We start from the raw sequence: 23,562 nt of genomic DNA, 5'->3' as shown, positions 1-23,562 counted from the left end.
CTCAGAAAATGTGTTGTACGGCCAAAAGGCAGCAGATTATCCTGTTCACATATTTAAAAGGCTCTACCTTTCATTACAAATTCGAAGTAAGTCATGTGCCGTAAACTTCCACATTCCTACATACACATTCTCTGTGCACATGACAAAAATGCAAAAAAAAAAAAAAAAAGGTGATTTAATGTACCTGCTAGTGTAGGTGACAATTTATTTTATGAGAAAACCTCAAGGAAGAGCAAACACAGATCTGTCCTTAATCCCTTCTCCACATACCTGTTGCACTGTGGAAGATGCCATTGTTAAATTCCTTACTGAGGGAACTTTATTTCTTTGTTTCTTTCTGACTACTGTGAATGCTTATATTGAACTAGAAAAACCTGAACTATGTAAATTGTGCTGCTCAATAATTTAACAATTAGTCTCAAGGGAATTGGTCTGAAAAGTTAAAAAAAAAAAAGAAAGCAAAAATAAACCCTGCCTTTCTAAAGTTTAGCAGCTTAATGAGCCTAAATCCCTCTATCCTCTCAGGAGTCTCTGCTTACCTGAATTTTCATCACCTGCAACACTGCAGGCTCTAAGTCTGCTATTATATACCGACTGTAAAGCAAATCTGAACTACTAGGTTACAGGTGGCCCTAAAGAACCTGATCTCAACCGCACATGAATGGGATTAGTGGTTCAGGTAAAAAAAACGGATATGTGTCTTCCATCTCTTTCGGAAAATCTAAGACTGTCATACTCCGTATTTTGTCTCACATTCCAGTCACTGAGAAGAGGCCTTACCATCCATTGGTTTGTTCTTTCTTCTTTTATATAAATGTGACTAAAAGAATAAATTTCTGGAAGAACGGCCAGAATCATTACCTTTTCAAGGAACTCACATGACTATGCCCAAATCTTCTCTGATGCAATTGGCTTCAATCTACTCATATGTTGGAGGGTTTCCTTTTTTGTTTGTGTTCTTTTAAAATGTGAACGTTCATTTTACAGTGATGGGACAGCCTTGGGAGGCAACACATCCCAGATGTAGATGAAATATAATACTGGTCACTAGAAGATATTAGGGTCCTGCTTAAATTATAATTATGCCTACTCTGTGTGATCTAGGTCAGTTTGGCTCAGGGCTGCTGCATGGGCATGCAATTTGTTCAGTCACACAGAGACTTGAACTCCAAAAGGCCCACATTTGGTTTAATGCTTTGCAGTCGCTCTCTTGAAATTCTTAATAATATTTTTCTTAGGAAAGGACTCTGCACGTTCACTTTGCAATGGTCCTCACAAATTATATAGCTGGTCCTGGCTCAGTCTTTCTCAGGGGCTCTTTTAGAAGATGAGGAAGAGTAACTAAAAAATTAAATCTTTCATTTCAGAACATATTCATATTTACATTAGGATATGACGAGAAAATGTATGTGAAAGTACTTTAAAAGGAAGCTTTATAAATATTTGCACAGTTTGCTATTTTTTAATAGTAGAAGATGTTCTACTCACAAGTTGCTAGTAACTTCTATCTCTTCTGGGGGAGTCAGTAAGTCAGTAGAACTTAAATTGTTATTTTTAAAGAGCTAAGGAGGCAGCTTGGAGCAAAAGCAATGAGTTTTTGTCTTCTTCCCTTTTGAGATTCACTGTTAGAGTATATTAGAGTATACCTAATAACCTGAAAATGCCATTTTAGACCTACTGGCAAGAAAGGACACGAGGGCTTTGCTGATTGAGAATAACTATGAGGACCAGTAGAAGGAGGAGAGATGATACAGAGTCAACAGCAAATCCTAGAAATGACATGTGGCTAAGCCTTGAAAACTCTTCTGCACCAGCCTCTCTAATCCTGAGGGCAGATTTGAAAGTAAGAGTTCTTTGGTATATGTAAATGTAAGGAGCACCCACTCACTCCTTTCTAAGCCCTTAGAAACGGCAGCTTCCCTTCATAGCCACATCTCCACACCATTGCGGATGGAATGGCATCATATTCCAGCTGGGTGGCCACTCATTTTTTTTTAATTAAAGTTTATTGGGGTGACAATTGTTAGTAAAATGACATAGGTTTCCAGTGTACAATTCTGTATTACATCATCTATATATCACATTGTGTGTTCACCACCCAGAGTCAGTTCTTCCATCACCATATGTTTGATCCCTTTTACCCTCATCTACCATCCCCTATTTTTAATAGTGACACCTTGGGGCAGTTTAGAACTGAATCTTTGGATTTAGTCCCCAGAGAATATAAAAGACCCAAAAGGGAAATGGGAAAGCTAGCTAATTAATTTAAATAATACAGGGATATGATCTTATTTTGTACCTCAGCCTGGAGAAAAGGGATATATCACTAACACAAGTGTTCACTTTTTAAATTGGAACTCGTGTGCAGAACTTGAATTAATCAGTTATGCCACATGATTTGCTTGTTTCTTCACTTGTTTGTAACACAGCACCCCATGCCTGTGAACTAGGTTGACAGTATGTTACATGAATCTGGTTGCTGCTTTCCTCCCTTTACCTCAGGTAGCTACTACCTTGAATTTTATGTTTCTTTTTGTATTCTTTTAATAGATTCATCACGTATATTTGTATAACAAGTTGTTGGGTTTAATTGTTTTTAGAACTCTATAAAATGGTATTATGCTCTTTATCGTCTTTTGTAATTTGTTTTGCTCTTATTTTTCCACTCAATACCATATGTAGCTATAGTTCATTCATTTTCACTGCCCTATGATGATTTGTTTATCTTTTCTCTGATCAATGAATATTTGAATTATTTCCAGTTCTTTTGCTATTTTGAAGAATGATCTTTTTAAAGATTTTTATTAAAAACACAGCTAACAGAAAATACTATAGAGTTTCAGGGGTACACCATAGGTATTAAACATTTATATTCCTAAAGAAGTGATCACCATGATACATCCAGCAACCATCTAACACTGTACCAGACTATCACAATATTATTGACTATATTCCCCACATGCTGTACATTACATCCCCGTGACTTATTTGTTTTATACCTGGAAATTTAGAACTCTTATTGCCCTTTACTTTCCCACCCAATACTTTTTAATTTTTCAATATTATATGATATTAATTTCAGGTGTACAGCACAGTGGTTAGACATTTATATAATTTAAAAGAAGTGATGCCCTGACTAGTCTAGTACCCACCTAGCACTATACATAGTTATTACCATATTATCGACTATATTTCCTATGGTTTACTTTATATCCCCATGACTATTTTGTAATTACCAATTGGTATTTATTAGTCCCTTGAACTTTTTCACCCTTTCCCCAAACCCCTCCCATCTATCACCTTAACAAATCTAGTACCCATCTGACACCATATATAGTTATTACAATGTTATTGACTATATTCCTTATGCTGTACCCTACATCCCCATAACTGCTTTGTGAAAACCAGTTGTACTTCTTAATCTCTTCCCCTTTTTTCACCCACACTCCCAACCTCCCTCTCATCTGGCAACCATCAAAATGTTTTCTGTATCTATGAGTTTGTTTCTGTTTTGTTTATTTTGTTCTTAGGTTCCACAAATAAACCAAATCACACTGCATCTGTCTTTCTCTGTCTGGAATACTCTACTCAGCATGATAACCCTCCACATCCATCCATGCCACGGCAGGTAACAAGAACCCATTCCCTTCCATGGCTAAGCAATATTTCATTCTATGTATGTGCCACCTACTCTTTATCTATTCGTCTACTGACGGACACGCAGGCTGCCTCCACATCTTGGCTATTATAAACAATGCTGCAGTGAACATATGATCCCTTGAAGTAGCATCTTGGATTTCTTTGGGTAAATTCCATGAAGTGGAATTACTGGATCCTTCTTTGTCTCTTGTTATAGACTTTGTTTTAAAATCTATTTTGTCTGGTATAAATATTGTTACCCCAGCTTTTTGTTGTTGTTTTCCATTTTCATGAAATATCTTTTATCATCTCTTTACTTTCTGTCTCTGTGTGTATCTTTTAATCTGAAGGATTCTCTTGTAGGCAGAATATGTAAAGGTTTTGTTTTCTTATCCATTCAGCCCTCTTATATTTTTTGATTGGAATGTTTAATCCATTTACATTAAAAGTAATTATTGATAGATATGTAGCTACTGCCATTTTGTTATTCATAATTTTGATCTCTTTTTTTTCTTTTCGCATCTTAAAAAAGTCCCTCTAACATTCCTTGTAATACTGGTTTGGTGGTGATTAACTCCTTTAGCCTTTTTTGTCTGGGAAGCTCTTTATCTCTCCTTCAATTTTAAATGAGAGCTTTGCTAGGTAGAGTATCCTTGGTTCTAGGCCCTTGCTTTTCATCACCTTGAACATTTTGTGCCATCCCTTCTGGCCTGCAAAGTTTCTGTTGAGAAATCAGCTGACAATCTTATGGGGGTTCCCTGATAAATTACTAGTTGTCTTTCCTTGCTGCTTTTAGGTTTCTCTCTTTGTCTGTAAACTTTGCCATTTTAATTATAATGTGTCTTGGTTTGTGCCTGTTTGGGTTCATCTTATTTGGGACTTTGCACTTCCTGGACTTGTATTTCTATTTCTTTCACCAGGCTAGGAAAGTTTTCAGTTATTATTTCTTCAAACAGGTTCTCAATCCCTTGCTTTCTCTTCTCTCCTTCTGGTACTCATATGATGTGAATGTTATTACACTTGATGTTGTCCCAGAGGTCTCTTAAACTATCCTCATTTTTTGGACATTCTATTTCTTTTATGCTGTTCCAATTAGATGTTTTCACTAAGTTCCTTGAGCATCTTTATAACCATTGTTTTGAACTGTCTCTGGTAGGTTGCTTGCCCTAATTTTATTTAGTTCTTTTTCTGGATTTTTCTCCCGTTCTTTTATTTGTAACACATTTCTTTCTTTCCTCATTTGGCTGCCTCCTTGTATTTGTTTCTATGTGTGAGCTAGATCTACTATATCTCCTAATCTTGGCCGTGTGGCCTTATGTAGTAAGTGCCCTGTGGGGCCCTGGCACAGTCTCCTTGGTCACTTGCTTTAGGTGCTCCAGGAATGTCCTTTATGTGGGTTGTGTGGACCCTCCTGTTATAGTTGAGCCTTAGTTGATTGTTATTGGCATGTCAATAGGTGGGATTGACCCTTAGTCTGACTGTCTGTGGGGTTTGGCCATTCCACAGCTTACAGACTGCTGTGGGGAGGTGGGGGATATAATTTATTTTTTTCATATATAAACCAAAATTCATATATAACTTTGGTGTGCATGATCTAGCTTCTGGCTCTCTATTTGACGTCATCTCCTACAAATCTCCTTCTTAAAAAAAAAAAAAAATATATATATATATATATATATATATATATATATATATCAGATTTGATGGAAAAATCCAAATGTAAGCTGTTTAAAAGAGATATATTAAAACCAAGAATACAGAAATTTGGAAAATTTTTAAAGAAAATAGAAAAACACATTCCAAACCAATATAAACCAAAACAAAGTTTGTATCATTCTATTAATATCAGACACTAAATGTGTTAAGGCCAAAAGCATTTGTAGTGAAAAGGATAAATAATAAAAAGACTTCCATTTACCATGATGATATATCTAAATTTAATAGCAGACTTCAAATCTATAAGAAAAAAATGACCAGAGTACAAGGAAAAATCCACAAAATCCACAATCCTTGTGGTAGATTTTAACACATTGTTCTATCAACAACTGATAGAATAAGTAGACTAAATATCAGTACAATTATAAATAAGCTAGATCTAATGAAAATATGTAGACTTATGTATGAAACTTCAGAGCACACAGTCTTCTCAGACATACACAAAACATTTACAAAACGTGATGAAATATTGAGATATAAAGTCAAGTTCTCAACTAATTTGAAAGGACTGAAATTATACATATCATGTTACCTGAGCACAAAGCAATTAAGCTAGAAATAAATAACAAAAGGTAACTAGAAAAATATCCCTGTCTTTGATATTAAAAAACATACTTTAAGTTATTGACTAAAGAAGGAATCAAGCATTCAAATTAGAATTTGACTGGACAATGAAAAAAATGTATGCCAGCTTGAAAGCTTTAGCAAAAGCATAAGTTAAAGGGATAATTTTTCTCTTAATTGCTTATATTATAAAAGAACACTGAAAATCAACTAAATAACCATAAAAATTAAGAAGTTAGATAAAGAACAGTGAAATATCAAAAAAAGAAGGAAAAAACAATAAAAGTAAGGGCAGTAATTCATAACTACACATTCAGTAAATATTAAAAAGGTAATAAGAACACATTATGAACAACTATGCCAATAAATTTGAAAACCTGTGTGAAATGGGTTTCACAAATTCCTAGAAAAATATGATTTATAAAAACTGACTCAAAAGAAATGGGGGATACAGTTGTGTTTTTATAACAAATTAGCTCATACTCAATTGGTACATAGTGGGGTGACATTAGTATAATTCAGAATTACATGTTGTTTTTATGTGATTCCCCCCCCCCCAACACATTAATGTTTTGAAGTTATTACGGCAAACTTCCTCACAATTGCAGAAAAAGCCTTAGCAATATATGGAGACCTTAGGAATCTTCCTGAAATACCAGTAGTGGTTGTTTTGGTGGTTTTGAAAACAACTCTACACTTTCCACAGTATTAAGCTATCTGGTTAGGCTGAGAATGAAGATAAAAATGCTGCAGTCATTTCCTTCTGTGTTAAATTTTATTTTTGATTGATGATCAATGGCAGGTCTTAGGTTAGATTGTGGAGATTTTTTTATTTCTTAATTAAACTGATCTCTGTTGGAAGCAAATGCACTCATGGATCCACAATTCAAAGAAGTGAGCGTGAGCTCCTGTCAAAGAAGCTGACTGAAACTGAGTGCAAATTCCAGGAGAAATGCACTCTGCTAATGTTTTTGTTAAAATTATTATTGCTTTTGTTAGAGCGCTAGTTACAGTGCTACATATTGCTTGACTGGTTTGCCATGAATCTGATATCTGATTTTTCTCACTAACTCTGTTATTCTTAGTGCACAGTTTTAAGAACATTGGTTTTTCAGGTACCCACACATTTATGTTAAAGCGGAAACACCTATGACTAAAGAGTCAGTGACCAGTAAAATGAATTAATAGTTTCAAATGTTCTCACGAAAATTCCATATCCATCTGGTTTCAATGGCAAGTTTTACTGAACATTCAAGAACCAAATAATTTCCATCTTACACAGATCATTCAGGACACAGAAAATGTTTAATTTGCCAGTTGATTTAATGAGGTTAGCATAAATTTTATACATATCCCAACAAGGATTTGTGGGATAGGAAAATTGAAGTTTATTCTTACTCATCAACATAAATGTAATAGTCTATACACTTCAGAGTTATTTTTAAAAAGAAATTATGCTTATGATTGTTTACCCCTGAGATATAAGCATGGTTTGACATTTTGACATTAGGACATCACTTAAAGTAATTTACCACATTATCAGATTATGAAAGAATATCTCAGTAAACACACGGTAAAATACAAACCTATTTATCATTAAAAAACAAAACAAACAAACAACAAAAAACTCTTAGCAAACCAGGGGGGAAATACACAATTTCCTTAACCTAATTAAGAATATATACAAAAGTAAAAATTTTCAACAGACATCTTACTTAATAATAAAACATTAAAGTATTCCTTTAAATATGAGGAATAAAGCTAAACAACTGTCTAAAACCACTTGGATGTCTTTCTTTTGCTAAAGGCTTTTAGCCAATTCAGAAAGGCAGCAGGGAAATGTATAAGGATTAGAAAGAAACAAGGATTAGGGAAAAAAACTGTTATTATTGACAAATGATATGAATGTCTCTACAAAATATCCAAAATATACACTTACATTTTTAGAATTAGTAAGAGAGATTAGCAAGGTTGCTATTTTTTAAAATCAGTATACAGAAATATATAGCATTTTTATCTAACAACAAGAATGGATAAGAAATTGTGACTTTAAAAAATTTCATCTTTATAACACAATCAAAAACTTTAAAATAGATGTGAAAGTTGTTTATGGAAAAAGTTTAAAAATTTATTAAAAGACATAAATGAAGGTGTAAATAAATGAAGAAATATACTATACTCAGGGATTGGAAGAAAAACTGTGGTAAAGGTCTTAACTTTCTTCAAAATGATCTATCTATTTAGATCTCAAAGGCTTCGTATGTATGTGTGTGTATGCGTGTGTGTTTTATTTGACAAGTTTTCTCAAAAATTTATAAGAAATTTTTTAAAAAGTCACAAATTACAAAACCTAAACTCTTTAGATGAAGAAAAATAAGAAGTAAGAGGGGGACTAGAAGGGAAAAATGGGGTGAAGGGAATTTTCTTTTACCTGATTTAAAGACAATATAAAGTTATAATAATTAACACAATTAGCTATTAGTAGGAGGATAAATAAATAGATCTATGGAGAATTTAAGAAGACTAAAAACGTATCTTTTCAATATATATGGAAACAATTTATTATATTGCCAACAACAGATTAATGGAGAATATTTAGACTTTTCAATAAATGGCACGGTATGAAAACAATCGGTTATATAGAAAGAAAAGTGAAATTGGATCATCTCTCACACCATACACAACAATCAGTTCCAGAATTAAAGTGAATTAAAAACCTAAATATGGAAAGAAAGTCTATAAAATTCTTAGAGGACAATACAGGAATTTTTTTATAATTTCATAGTAGGGAATGATTACTGCAGTTACAAAAAGCACAAAAACAAAGAAAACACTTGTTAAATTTGACTACATGAGGATAAAGATTTATGTTTAGCAAACATCATACTAAGAAACTTAAAAAAAAGCTACTGGGGAAAGATATTTGTCTCAAACATTATTGACAAAGACTTTGCATCAGAAATATGCAAAGAATTACAAAACAATAAGCAACATTTTAAAATATGTTATTTTTTACAAACTGAGTGTAAATTACAAGGATGCTCATTGTGATATTTATACTTTGCATACATTTTGTTTAATATTCTACTCAATATTTATCAGAAACTAATTTGTTTGTAAAGACAGATCATCACAGAGCAATGGGAATGTACTATAATAGAACCATGCCTGAACTGCTATTGGAGATCAGAGAAGGAAGCCTGAACAGGACAAGCTTCAGAGGAGCTATACTTAAAGTTAAGGAAGGCTTCAAGAATTCCTAAGTAAACAATTTGATGAAGGGTATTCTGAACAGTAGGAATCGAGTGTTCTGGAAAGATGCAGAGTTTGCAGGAAATTTAGATAACGTGGTATGACTGAAATATAATATGCTTATAAGAGAGGGGTGAGAGATAAAGATAGAAAAGCAGGCAGGACAGATCCCAGATGGTCTTTTATGCTACTCAAGGAATTTGGACCTTATGGTGTAAGTAATAATACAATACTACTACAAAACCACACAAGGGTTATACAATAATACAAGTAATAATACAACACTACTACAGCAAAAAGGCATTAGGACTAGGGACCAAATTTGGGGGTTAAATAGCCAGTAGCTATTGTGTGGAAAATGGACTAGAGGGGCCAAGACAAGAGGAATGAAATCAATTGTAATATTTGTGCAAAGTACAAGGGAGGGAAATCTAAAATCTGAATTAAGACACATTGACAGTACTTGGCTGGATGTGGAGAGCAAAGAGAAGGCGGAGTCAAGGACGACCCAGATTTCCACCTTGAGCAATTCCAAGGATAGAGGTGTCATTCAAAAAAGAACATAGGAAGAGAAGATGGGATAATTTTGTTTAGTTTGGCACATATAGAATTTGGGGTGCCTAATGAAAAGGAGATGCCCAATAGCCTAACAAAAACACTGGTGTATTTTATGTGATCTGGCCAAGAAGAGAAATTAGAAGAAGGCAGTAAGAGCATGGTCACAGCAATGACCTTGAGAGTTCGCTGTATCAGTTATACAGAAAGAGTGACATGTGATGCTGCAATTTGAGCTCAAAATTGATAGTCAGGCATATACGAGTATTTTTTAATTCCATCTCTGCAATTATGAACCAGGTTGACAATGGCCAAATGAATTGTAAATAATAACAACACAATAATAACTCTAATTTATTGACCACATGCTATGCATTATCTAAAGTACATCACACAAACTTGACAAATATACTCTCATTTCATTTCCTAAAACTTCATTTCATTTCTATGAAAATTCCAGAAGGATGTAGCCCATGTTAGTGTTATCCACATCTGTATTCTTAGCATCTAGCTAACACAATGACAGCATATCATAAGCAAGAAATACTTGTTATATGAGTTAATAAATTATTTAGTGAATGAATAAATCTTCACAATAACCTTGAAAGTTACCTATTACCCATTATGCAAATGAGAAAACTGAAATTTAAAGAGGTTTAGTAAATTGTTTTCTGCTGCTGACCATTGCTAAACAGCTAATTATGGCCCATATTTGAATATAAACTCAGGTCAATATATTTCCAAGTACAATACAAGCAATGATTCTGGTTTCTTTTGTTTGTGGTCTTATCTGACCACAGTGACAGGCGTGATGAAGAAGAGAATTCAGATGACTCAGTTACCCAGGTAACACCATTCTTTTCCACTTTGCTTTTTTATGTAAAACTAATCCTGTTATCTAGCTGTACATATTCAAATTTACCATTTTGGTAGTCTTATCTACTACATGGTGGTAAACAATTACTGTGATGTTTTGTTTTGTGTTTTGTTTCATTTTTTCTTGTAATATAAACCATGGAAGGAAAACCAGTGGACGATCTATGTGTTTTTTCTGTATTTCCCAAACTTTTATAATTTTCTGTGCTTAGGAGTATCAACAGATAATATGAAAACCTTTAGCCATCTAGAAATAAAGTTAACAACCCATGTAAAGTGTATGATATCACTGTTTGCAAACTCTTTTGTTTGTTAAGAGTAAAGACTTGTGAGAATTGCTAATAGCAGTAATTAAATGTGTTGATTGGATATTTACCAATGCCCACTGCACTTTATTTACAGTTTGACACTTTGAAGCTGCAATTGGATCTTATAGTCCAAAGAGACAAGTACAGGCACCATTTCTCTTACTTTGCTCTCATTTGTCAAACTTCCTAGTAAATAGAGACCAGAGGGCATCATTAACTCGTCTTCTGTTCCACTTCAGTCATGATAGGAAATCATTTCACACTATAAGTCATTGGGGAAATAATTCTACCTCACGGAGATAGGAAAATATTTATCACAGAACTTTATTTGAGGAACCAAACGTTTAGGGAATTCTCAGACTATTAAGCAAAGGCAAAGTGTAAATCTGAGAAAGAAAACTTTAGATGATGCAAGAGAAGAAAACATATTCCGCCTATGTGCATTTATAAAGAATACATATTTATTGCCAAAATTAAACCCATATAGGCACATCTACTTAAACTTGGCTGGAGATAAAACTATGAATCCCGTAGTTTCCGCATAGTTGGCTCCACTTCCTGAAATAGGAAAGAGGTTGGAGTTTGTAGCAAGACAGACTTGGGCTCAAACCTGTTTCTAACTTTTATTGTTCTAATCTTGGATACCTTATTATTCCTTATCATTTATTTCCCTAAAAAACATGCATAAAGAGACTTCTCTGTGCGAGGTGTGGTACTAAGCACAGAGTACGACAATGAATAAAACACAGTCCCTAACTTCTGCAATTCCCTCAGTGTTTCAGAACTCTGCTCTCTGCTAATGTGCTTCAGGGCTTACACAAAGTGTTCATCCAAATTCATTAGATAGGCTGATAATAGTTATTTTGCTGCTAGATATCAATATTATATATAGACATATATAAATATATAGTTAATATATATATATGCATTTTATATAAATTACTTTTTAAAAAATAAAAATTCCCACGGTTTTCAAACATACTATATGCCAAACTCTGACATATCACAGGCTAACAATGCAAAAATGTGTCACCAGGTTAACTTCCTTCTAAAGATTTTGCATAATTGTAATCGTGAAATTTATTAGGAAAGAGTATTATTCTGCACTTTTAAAAACAACAACAGTATGTAATGTAATCTATCTCAACAGCTCTATGCATACTACCTTAGCATATTCTGAGTGAACACCACCCTAGCTCATGCCAATAAAATGACAGGAAACAATGCAAATAATGTATATTTGCTGAGTGTTTTTGTGTGTAAGGACCCATGGTAGACAGTACATCTCATCTAACAATGTGCCAAACTGTAAATAAAGTGCAGTGAGGTAGGCAACATGATTGTCTTCATTTTGTTAAGTAAGGCTTGGAGTTTTTAAGTAACTTTGTCCAAATAATAGCCGATGAATATTGGAGTCAGAATTTAAACCCATGACATCTGGCTCCCAAGCTTGCCCTCTTCACCAAAGATCATCTTCTTGACATAGGGCGTGAGTATCCACATTATTTATATTTATATCATAGCTTCCCAGCATCAGCAAAGGTTGAGAAACGCTATTTTAACACATCACATTGTGAAAATGTTGACCAATAAACAAATTTTAGAGTCTATTATATTGGTTTTTTGTTGTTGTTTTCTGGGTACCCTTGGTCGTGCACAGAATATGAAAGAATTCACAAGATTCTGAAAAGTAGCAAAGCAAGAAAAGGTTTATTGAAAGTTGGGCAGCAAGGATGGCCACGGCAGTATATAGAGAAGATGACTGGGACTGCCATGGCTTTCTGTTTGGAAGAGAAATGCTAGCAAAAGGAGTTGGCCAGGGTAGAGTCTGATAGAGGTAGCTGCCACGGGTTTCTCCTTAGCTGCGGTTTTATATTTTTCTATGCAGGATGTAGTGTGCTTGTCAGCTTGCAGGGGGTTGCTGTTGAGATTGGGAACTGTTCTGTTTCCACCTATGATGCATGTAGGGTGCTTGTCAGTTGGCAGGTGCAGTGCCAGCCAAAGGATTCAGGGCCAAGCAATTAATTTTTAAGCTCATCCTGCTAGCTCACAAACTCTCTCCTGTTAACTCTTTGCCTGTCTCATCATCTATCATCAGAGTTATTGCTTATCTGATATATATATTAATGAAGAGGAAAGTTTGCCATTGATAAACTATTGTGAATGGCTTAACTTTAAACTTCTAAGTCATCTTAATTGATAAACCTGTTGATAGATTTTAATTTCCATGAGTCAATGATTTCTTTCTCCTGGGAAAAATCAAAGACAAACAAATTAGATATTGAGGTTGATATGACTTCACAGTAAAACCGACGCCAGTGGAACATTCTAACCAAATTAGAATATCGAAGCTGCATATGCGGGGAGGGGTGGGGAGGGGGGGAAGGCTAGGACCTATTAAAGACAAGTTTACTTTCTTTGAATACTATTTGGAAAATACATATACCTTATCTTTAAAAAAAAATTTAATCTGATTCCTATGTTATCTGAATTATTTCAGTGCAGCATTCAAAATATCTTTTTGAATCATTGTTTTTTTGGTACGCTTTATAGTCTGCTAAATTTAAACACATAAATCATTCTTCATGTATCTTTACACTTTTAAGTTAATGTTCAAGCTGTTGTTGACAATGTATCACTACATAGAAACTACAACTCCCCAGAATCTACAATGAACTAGAGTTCATATGGTTTGCCCCACTTTCTAGGCACATGTTTATGACTTTCCAAAAACTGGATTATTGACTTCACGAACCAAGTTTAAAATCAAGATGGAACTTTCCAGTTCACTGATCTCTTAAGATGGTATTATTTTTATTAACAATAAGTCAGTACCGAAAAACTTCCTTGCTAGTACGTTTATTTTCATCTCTTCCAGAGTAATATTTATATGAATACTCCTCTTTGACAGAAGAGTAGAAAGTGAGTCTGTTTTTATTGGAAGTTGTCTGAACTTGGGTAAGAAATATCATATCATTGCAATTGCTTTCTTGGTAGTTACTATAATATAGTATATCAAGCTAAGTTTCTTTCCATGGATGCAACCAACAATTATTCTCAAAAAGAATTTATGGGAAGACTATCTGGACTCATGAAATCATTAGAGAGACTGGAGAAATTAGCTTGGAAATGGACAGACAGGCAGCTCTGGAATCTGGGAAACAAGAACCCCGACAATACCAAGAGCAGTCTGCTCATGATTTTACCACATGAATGGAATGGAAACCTATGTGTTTTTCTTGTTTTCTGGAGACTATTCTGTTAAGAACCACTGTCTTTTCCCCTTGGCTAAAATTCAAATTCTAGAGAAAGACTTCCTGCAATTTTTAGCTTGGCTTATCCACCCATCTGTTTTGTTAAGGGGAAGTGCAGAGGCCTAGTCTTCTCAATACAGTTTCAACAGACTACAGCTGGTTGGAACGGGTAATTTCTCAAAAGAGGATTAGATTCTGGGTAGGAAATGGATTCTGGACAATCAAAAAACAAAAATATTTTCTGCATGAGGGAATGGAAACAAGGGTAAACTGGTGGATGTAGCAAAATAAAATAAGCCTTCTTGTTTTGTTGAGGCTGAATTATGGGTTATCTCTTATCATGAGTATTAAGAACAGAAGCTATAAAGAAAGATAGGCTATCAGGGCTTTAGTACTAAGTAAAAAAGTTGGAATTATAAAAGTCATGAGCTTGTCTCAGAAAAGTATGGAATCAATATTAAAACCTAAATAGTAATTTAAAATAAACGTAGAACAGGATGACTGATGACTCTTATCATCATTATTGCTTGTACTAACTTCTCATCAATATTGGTCTAGAAATAATGACTAATGAAGTATAGCAAGGAATATACATAAAAACCATAATTACTGGAAAAGAGATAAACTTACAACTAAGGATTATGTATGGTGAAAACCCAAACAATTCAACTGAAAAGCTAAAATACAATTTTACTGTATGCCAGCATTAATTTTTATATAGAAAATATAATGGCGTAAAAAATATTTATTCACAATAGGTAAAACACACACACACACAAAAGTACAAAACATCTAGGAATAATCTTAAGAGGAATGTATGGGAGCAAATAAAGAACAGCACAGAAACTTGCTGTAAGGTACAGAAAACTGCCTAAATGCTTGTTCCCTTTTTAAATTTTGACAAAATGATCTCACAAGTGAAAAAAGGGAGTTTTTGAAACTGGAAATGATTAAGGGCAATGTGTCTTATACTATATTAAATGAAAAGATAACTCAGAACGTTTTTTAAATGAACTAGAACAAAAATCTAGTCAGATCAATGAAACAAAATACGTAGTTCTAAAACAGACTATAATAGAAAGATGGGTTTGTGAGATCATCCAGTTGGTGAACAGAAATTTACATGCAGGAATGTGCATCTTAGTTTCATTTAAAATTAGCTGCCTTGCCCTAACTTACTCATGAGCATAAGTCACTACTATTAAATAAATAACTCCAAACTCCTGGGGCTACTCAACAGGAAACAGACTTCATGAAGTCTGAATGAGAAACAGTTCAATTGCAAATCAATGCTTATAATTTAGAATGTTTGCCTACTTCCTTTTATGGGATCTTAACTGAAGCCACCATTTGTTCCTCTTTTTGTTTTTTCTTTCTTTTTGTATATGCCATTTTAATAGGCATGGCATGTCTACTCTGATCACACCTCTTGCTATTCCTGAGGTTTAGCTACTTTGATGGATGACTGCATCTCTTTGGATGCAATCTAGAACCCAGCAATAAATTTGTTTTACTTCATATAGCTTACATTTGGGGTTCTACCACACCAGGCATCACCTTGAAATATAGTGAAATCCTTCCAGACTTACTTTCATGAGCTGAGCAGGTAACAGTCAGAAAAAAATTCAGTTTTAAAAAAGATAATTAAAAACTTCTAAGTGGTCAACACTAGGGAAAATGTTAAAAAGTATCTTTATACATATATACAATGTAACATTATACAGTCACCCCCAAAATAATGTTTTTTTTAAGAATTTTAAACAATGTAGTTCTTTCAGAAAGTGAGCTATGAGTGATATTTTTATTTTATGTTTCTATAGGGGTTTTTTTTTCTGTATGGTACAAATTTCCTACAAGTATGAGAATCAGGAAAACTTATTTTAAAAAGCTGAAAATCAAGCTATTTAAGAATTAAATGTATATTAATAAGGAGTCATGATAAATAGCAAATTATGTATGTGCAATTATTTAATATATAATATTTAATGTCTTACTTTTAGTTGATTTTACAAGACACATTCAAGCAAATGAATGACAAAGTCACTGTAACTTGCATTACCAAATGCAGCCCCATATTTTCTACTACTGAGCTACTGAGTAAGGGAACACTACAATTTCCTGGCAGTTCATATAAAAGTAGGTGTCCCAACCTGCAGGATCGACAACAGAAGACCTGGGGGAGAAATAGGGGCTCGGGGGAACAGGGGTACGCGAGAAATGGAGACAAGACAGGAGTCTGATCAAGTCTCTCTTTATTGAAGGTAACAGCTTGTATATATAGATTTAGGCACATCAAAGAAACGCCTGGTCTCCCGATATGGGGACCAACCAATCAGAGGGTGCTTCGTCATTTCCGCATAGCTGGCGGGGAAATGGCGGGCTGCGTCATTTCGGGGAAATGGCGGGCTGGCTGAGAAATCAAAACTTAAACAATAGAATTGAAACTTAAGCTTGGCCCAGGGGCAACCAGGTACAAACATGTCCGGGCATGTCTGGGCGGGTCCGGGCAGGCCAGCCCCGGACAAGTAGGAAAGTATTTTTTAAAATGCAGGACCTTAAATTCTGGAATTGCAAAGCTACCTATGTATAGTAAGAATGGAAAAGATAGTATCTACCATATCCCAAACAGAAAGCAAAACATAAGTATTATATCTCATCATACATTCTTTGACTCAAATAATTGATCAAAGACTCTGCAGTTGGTCATGTGGTTGATTACGTTGTGCTCATAAATGTGGTCACCATCTGTTTTTGCAAAGCAGAGCAGTATAATAATTCTATGGATTTGATTCTGAAAATAATTTACTCCTAGATGAATCTTTTTGGAAAATTTTACCAAATAGAATCATCTTCAATGCTCTTCTGAACCAGGGATAAAAAAATGCATAAACCATTGGATTAAAAGTAGAGTTCAAGTAGCCAAACCAAATCAATGCATCATTCAAGGTGGGTGGAATAGTATAGTCCAGGAAAGGATCCATGACTGTGCAGACAAAGAAAGGACACCAGCATATTACGAAAACTCCCATCACAATTCCTAAAGTCTTTGCAGCTTTCCTTTCTTTGCTTCGTGAAATTCCATTTTTCTCTTCAAATCCAATTTGAAGCTTCAGATTTGCATCATTAATTGATCTTGCCTGCCCTTTAGCTATGAAATATATTCTATAATAAACACATAACATAATAGATCCAGGTATATAGAAAGAAGTCATAAAGGCCAGTACCCCAGATATTTTGCTAAAGAAGACAGAGCAACCACCTATGCAGTGAATGTGTTTGTAATACATCTGTTCAGCTCCTTTGATGTTTAGCTCCAGAAAGACCATTCCAAATGCAAAAAGAGCAGGGGTGCTCCAGCTAATGAAGATCATCACAAAAATAACCAAGTTACTGATCTTGGCTTTGTATCTCAATGGGTCACACACAGCATAATAGCGGTCAATGGAAATGAAGGCTAAATGGAAAATGGATGCTGAGCTCAGCATAATATCAGTGCTGGTGTGAATTTTACAGAAGACTTCTCCAAAATGCCAGCAGTGCTCAACAGATCTCACCATGCTATAAGGCATGACCAGGCACCCCAGCAGAAAGTCCACAGTGGCCATGGAATGAATGAGCCAATTAGTTGGGGTATGAAGTTGCTTGAAGTATGATATGGAAATAATAACTATTAGATTGCCAACCAGTGTGGTCAGAATTATGAGCACCATTAAACTGTATAGTGAAGCACGGACGTCATTTGACCAGCTGCTTTTCACACAGGAAATATTAATTATATTGTGGCAAAAGGACATCATTCCTGAGGGCTATCCAGTTTAAACTGGAAAAACTAACCAGTTTAATTTTTCCTTTATGTGTTGAGGAATCTTTCTCCAAAATCCATAATCAGGTTAGAGTTCCTTCTTTTATTTCCATATACCTATTCCAGAAATATGAAAGGAAAAAAAAAAGAGTGAATCATTGGCAATTTGATTCCTCTTACTTCTAACACAGTAACCTATTCTTACGGGAAAATAATTATTTTGGAAAGAGCTATTTCTAAGTTTGGTTCAATGTTTCAGTTTAACATTTTTTAAAAAACATCTACTTGATGCCACTGTGCTAGAAATGAAAAGCGAATTATTAGGTTAAAATATATGAAACTGACATATTTGTAGGTCAGAGAAGGTTAAATGGCGAATGTTTCATATGCTTTAATCTATGGAAATAATCTTTGCTCAAAGCAAGGTTTTGTGAGGGAGACTTACCTTCTAAATGGTAGACATCAATTGCCAGAAAGTTTAGAATTAAAATACATTAGTGGAAAAAAATGAAATATTTTAAATGTGCCTATTGTACAGAAGTAATATCCACTAATGCCTGCTTCTGCACGTGATCATATATATATTTCTTATTTTATAATTGATTGTACTGGAAAGAAGTTTGCATGACTTTACTTCCAGTTCTCCAACCATTTACACTTATATTCTGTGCATTATTTAACATTTTAACATCTGTATGTTAATATCATTCCTTGTAAGGAAGATATGACATAATTTTACGGGCAAGAAATTGAGGCTTTATTCCTAAAACCATTAAAGCTGAAATATGACCCGGTGTCTCAATTACTAGTACAGTTTCGTTTTAATAATAGTTTCATTTTGTTTTGTTTTACCACTGTAGAAAGGATCAACTCAGATAAATTATTTTCAAGAACATTAAGCTTTAAACTTTCATATAAAAAAGTAGGATGTCTTGAAGAGACATTTTTCTAAAAAGGATATACAGATGGCAAACAGACATGAAAAAATGCTCAACCTCACTAATCATTAGAGAAATGCAAATAAAAACCACAATGTGATACCACCTCGCCCCAGTCAAAATGGCTATCATCAATAAATCAACAAACAACAAGTGCTGTCGAGAATGTGGAGAAAAGGGAACCCTCATGCACTGATGGTGGTATTGCAGATTGGTGCAGCCACTATGGAAAACAGTATGGAGGTATCTCAAAAATCTGAAAATGGAACTACCTTATGATCCAGCAATTCCACTCCTAGGCATCTATCTGGGGGAATCCAAAACTCTAATTTAAAAAAAATTGTGCACCCCTATGTTTACTGCAGCACTATACACAATAGCCAAGACATGGAAACAACTTAAACGTTCATCAATAGATGACTGGATTAAGAAACTATGATACATTTATACAATGGAGTATTACACAGCCATAAAGAAGAAAGAAATCTTACCATTTGCAACAATATGGATTAACCTAGAGAACATTATGTTAAGTGAAATAAGTCAGACAGAGAAAGACAAATATGATATGATCTCACGTATATGTAGCATCTAAAGAAAAGAATAAATGAATGAACTAATCAGAAACAGTCTCAGAGACATAGAGGAAAAACTGAGGGTTGCTAAATGGGAGGGGGGTGGAGATAAGGGGGAAGGTGAGGGGATTAAAAAACAGTAACCACAGGATTGCCATGGGGATACGAAAGTCAATTAGGGGAATGTAATCAATAATGTTGTAAAGATTTTGTAGGGTATCCAATGGACACTTGTCTCATTAGATAGACCACCTCAGGGATGATGTAGATGCCTGATCACTGCACTGTACACCTGAAGCTGAACAATAATGAATGCCAACTACAATTATATATATATAGTTACAAGAAGCGGAGCACAGCATTAGGAATAGAGACAGCGGAAATGTAATGGCTGTGTGCAATGTCAGAGGGGTAGTAGATAGGGGGCGGGGGGTTATCACTGTGTGAGGGATATAAATGATAAATGTCTAACTATTACATTGTTGTATGCACCTGAAACTAATAAAAAAAATGTTAAAAAAAAGAAAAAGAATATAGTATGTCTTGAGTAATGGCCCCTAATAATACCACACTGGTGAAGTGTGGTATTGTGATCCAAATTATTAAGGATTTTAAATACACAGACCGAAGCACACGGTGAGAAGTGACGTGGCAGGGACAAAAAGCACTACAGTGAGAACCCAGGGACCTTGAGCTTCGACGTGGGCTGTGGGCACGGCACCAGAGCTCTTTGTTTTTTTAAGCTCTGAAACCCATTAATTTTTTTTTTCTCATGCAATCACAATTTATGAAACAGATAAAAGTAAAATCTTATTAAAACAGAGATACCACTTTCTACTAAGCCTCCTCCTCATGCCTCACTGAAGAACCCCATGGCTCCATGGGACACAGTTTTAAAATTTCCCTTTTATTTCTATATGATTCAGTAAATTTCAGTTAAATTTTGGAATTTGCAATATATATTCTGTAATATATGTAAATATACATATACACACGTGTGTGTGTGTGTGTGTGTGTGTGTGTGTGTGTAAAAAGGAGGGGAGAGAAAGAATTTGGAGGAAGAATGTACATTTCTGGCAATCAATAAGCAACCTGTCACTATGCTGTGAAAGTGCTAGAAAACAGCAACAAGTCTTAGAATTCCAGGAATCTGCCTTCCTTTGCATCTCTGCCATTCCCTCTGGGCTGACAGTTTAGATCAAGACCACACAGAAATCCAAATTTATCCAAAATGAGAATTGGAAAATAGAGTATTTACATACTAAAATGCATATTTTAATAAATTTGAAACATCTTAGCCCTAACCCGTCCCTCCCTTCTATTCCCAGGAGGAAGCATATTCATACCAAATGAATCTGTACGATTTTTCTCAATAGACACCCAGTCCCATTTCATGACAGAACAAAGTAGACTAAAACTAGGTTGTTTGAACAATGCAATATTTGAAATTTCACTGAAAGAACGATGGGTTTTTTACTATGAAATTTAAGTGTGCAATCAACTAAACTCTTATCAGTTAAATTATAAATCTCTTTAGACTGTTTTTCTCACTATTTCCTCCTTTTCCTTCTTTCTCTTACTTATGCTGTTGACATATTAAAGGAACCAAGCAGCACATCTTAATCACTGTTCAGAAGTGTTTGCTAATTAATTGCTACCAGTCAAAAAATCACCTTGAGTAGGTTCACTCAGCAGGAACTAGGGTCCAAAAATAAGAAAGTGTTCGATTTTGGAAGACTATATTCATAGAACGTGAAAAAGTTATTTGACAACTTTGTAAGCCTTGTTGTTTTTACATCTAAAATGTTAGGTTCCAAGATAAAAACCGCAAACTCAGAAGCTTTCTCCTCATATTTACTCATCCTAATTTCAGACAAATAGAGCCTTAAGCGTAATATCTTGGAAATTGTTAATACTAATGACACTTAAGTAGAATAACTTGCCCGCCAACTCAAAAAATATTATGCATCATTTTTATGCAAGTATTTTTAAAGAGTTATACTTTTTTTAGATTTACTTGTTTAAATAAATGTCCTATGGTATTATGAGTTGAATGCTTATCTAAAAATATAATGTAATAGTGGTTTTGTTTCTTTTCTTCCAGCTTTCAGTATTTAGTGAGCTAGAAATGATTATTATTTGTATATACAAATTATCCAAGTTGAACAGACAATAGTAATAGGGAAGGTTAATAAATCCTTTTTTGATTATCTAGCTATGGAAACAGTACTGTGCAAATGATCTAATCACCTAATGTTTGAAAATGACATATGAATTAAAAACATATTTGTAAGAGGTATAGTTTAAAACAGATCTGTCTAGCAGGACAGGAACTCACTGGTAGAATGATTCCAATGTCCCAATAAAAGGCCATCAGCACAAATCCCACCAGGTCTTTTGTTTCTGGTTTTATTAAGCACCCATCTCTAATTGCTGTCTCTCTTCTCCATACTGTTGTATACAGCTTCTAATCTGAACCCATCTCCTAATCTACCATTATTCCCCAAACCCTTTCAGATGTGCCCTTTGGAGCTCAAGGTCACCACACTATTTCCGCAAATGCTTTTCTAAATCGTATTTGTTCTCACTTTGTTCTAACTAAAACTGTCTCTCCTCTGAAGATACTTCATCCCCTGAGGCCTTGTCAACCATGTGTTTTCTCTCCTGCATCCCTAGTACCCCTTTATGCCATAGGACCTGGAGGAAAAGTCCAAGTGACCTCTTGGACTTACTGCCATTGCAGATCATTGTCCCTCCTTCCTTTCTAACCTCTACCCCTTGCAAGGTTTGAAGCTCTGTGTTCAAACTGTATCTCTTCCTGCTGCAGACATCTATAGACTCCCAAGTCACTTCTTTTCTTGAATATGTTGGCTCCTAACTATTGTCACTCTCTCAAAGGCTACTACTGCCAAAATTCTTGATAATTGTATTGTCCATATAAATGATCTAAGAGGGGACATTCAGCTCTTAACCCTCTCTCTTCCAACAAAGATGTCCTCCACTCCATTTCATCTTACATTTCCATGGCCATGCTCTTCTCATAAAAAAAATGCAGGAAAGAGCTACAAACCTGGAGATCTGTGATTTGTATAAGCTAAGTGGCTTTTTTCACCGATGTTCAGAGGATAAGTTCTATAAAATAATTTGGGACTTATAGGTGGAAAACTAAAAAAGAAATGATTGAGATATGAAATTTTCATTATTAAAAGTATAAATAAAGGTTATGAATTTAAGATATAATTATCTTGTTAGATATAATTATCTAACAAAACACTCTTGTTAGACTACAGACATACAAGTTAATAAAAAAGGACAGAGCCATCTGAAACTATTGCACTCGAACTTTTGATCAACTTTTAAAGTTTCAGATGGCTCTTGATCAATCTGTGACCATTTTAGCATCGTAAAGAAAACATTGTCAGTCAATGCAACCAGGTGAGTTAATGAAAGGTCACAAGTCTACAATGCTCAACGGAGATAAAGGATGTAAAGTTTGCTAGGAAAAAGTCATAAACACTATATGAATCTATTGAATAGTCCTCAAGTATAGAACATGTTTACTCAGAAATCCTAACTGCCCTCTCTCTATAGATGGGACTGGAAACTTGTTGACTCTGCATTTGATTTCAGAGCCAAGAAAGCTTGATATTTTTAATCATGCCCTAAAATGGAAAAATAGTTATTAGGATAAGATTTTCTGAAAGGGTGTTCAACGCTCAATTTAAAGAGCAGTGGGTATAGCAAGACTAAACTTTCTAATCTAGCCAGACCCTACCCTGCATGAGAGTGTTGCCAGCTGTTATGTGTCTCTATCAGTGTTTCTGGGGAAAATAGAAACTGCTGAGTTATCTTGCTTTTCATGGCTTTCTTACTTTCTTATCTAATTAAGGAAAACTGGTAGTACTTGCATTCCTAGCTAATACAGTCTAGAATTTATCCTTATATTAGGTGTGATTTTCTCTCTTCCTACAAATTCCAAAACACAAAATAATGTACAGGAACAAAATGAGGAACATTTACAGGAACAAAAATGAGGTTGACCTCAAACTTCTCAGGAATACTGAATCCCTTACCTTAATGGAG

At 34.6% G+C, this 23,562-nt stretch overlaps 2 protein-coding genes across 2 annotated transcripts in view; both read right to left on the bottom strand.

The window, feature by feature from the left end:
* Nucleotides 1-15,551: 15,551 nt before the first annotated feature.
* TAAR1 (trace amine associated receptor 1) lies at nt 15,552-17,961 on the bottom strand (the record flags this gene model as incomplete). Its single annotated transcript, XM_081035016.1, has 1 exon — nt 15,552-17,961. The coding sequence occupies one exon, from the start codon at nt 17,959-17,961 to the stop codon at nt 16,942-16,944; it is 1,020 nt and encodes a 339-aa protein (XP_080891142.1). The 3' UTR covers nt 15,552-16,941.
* The window catches only part of LOC308494162 (uncharacterized protein), a 59,703-nt gene continuing 52,257 nt past the window's right edge, over nt 16,117-23,562 (bottom strand). The window contains exon 18 of the mRNA XM_081041586.1: nt 16,117-18,083. The gene's annotated coding sequence lies outside the window, so the exon portion shown is untranslated. The remainder of the gene's footprint in view (nt 18,084-23,562) is intronic.

Source organism: Rhinolophus hipposideros, assembly GCF_964194185.1.
Source record: "Rhinolophus hipposideros genome assembly, chromosome: 3".
Taxonomy (NCBI): domain Eukaryota; kingdom Metazoa; phylum Chordata; class Mammalia; order Chiroptera; family Rhinolophidae; genus Rhinolophus; species Rhinolophus hipposideros.
Note: the sequence above shows the minus strand (reverse complement) of the source record. Positions and strands in the feature narration are given on the sequence as shown.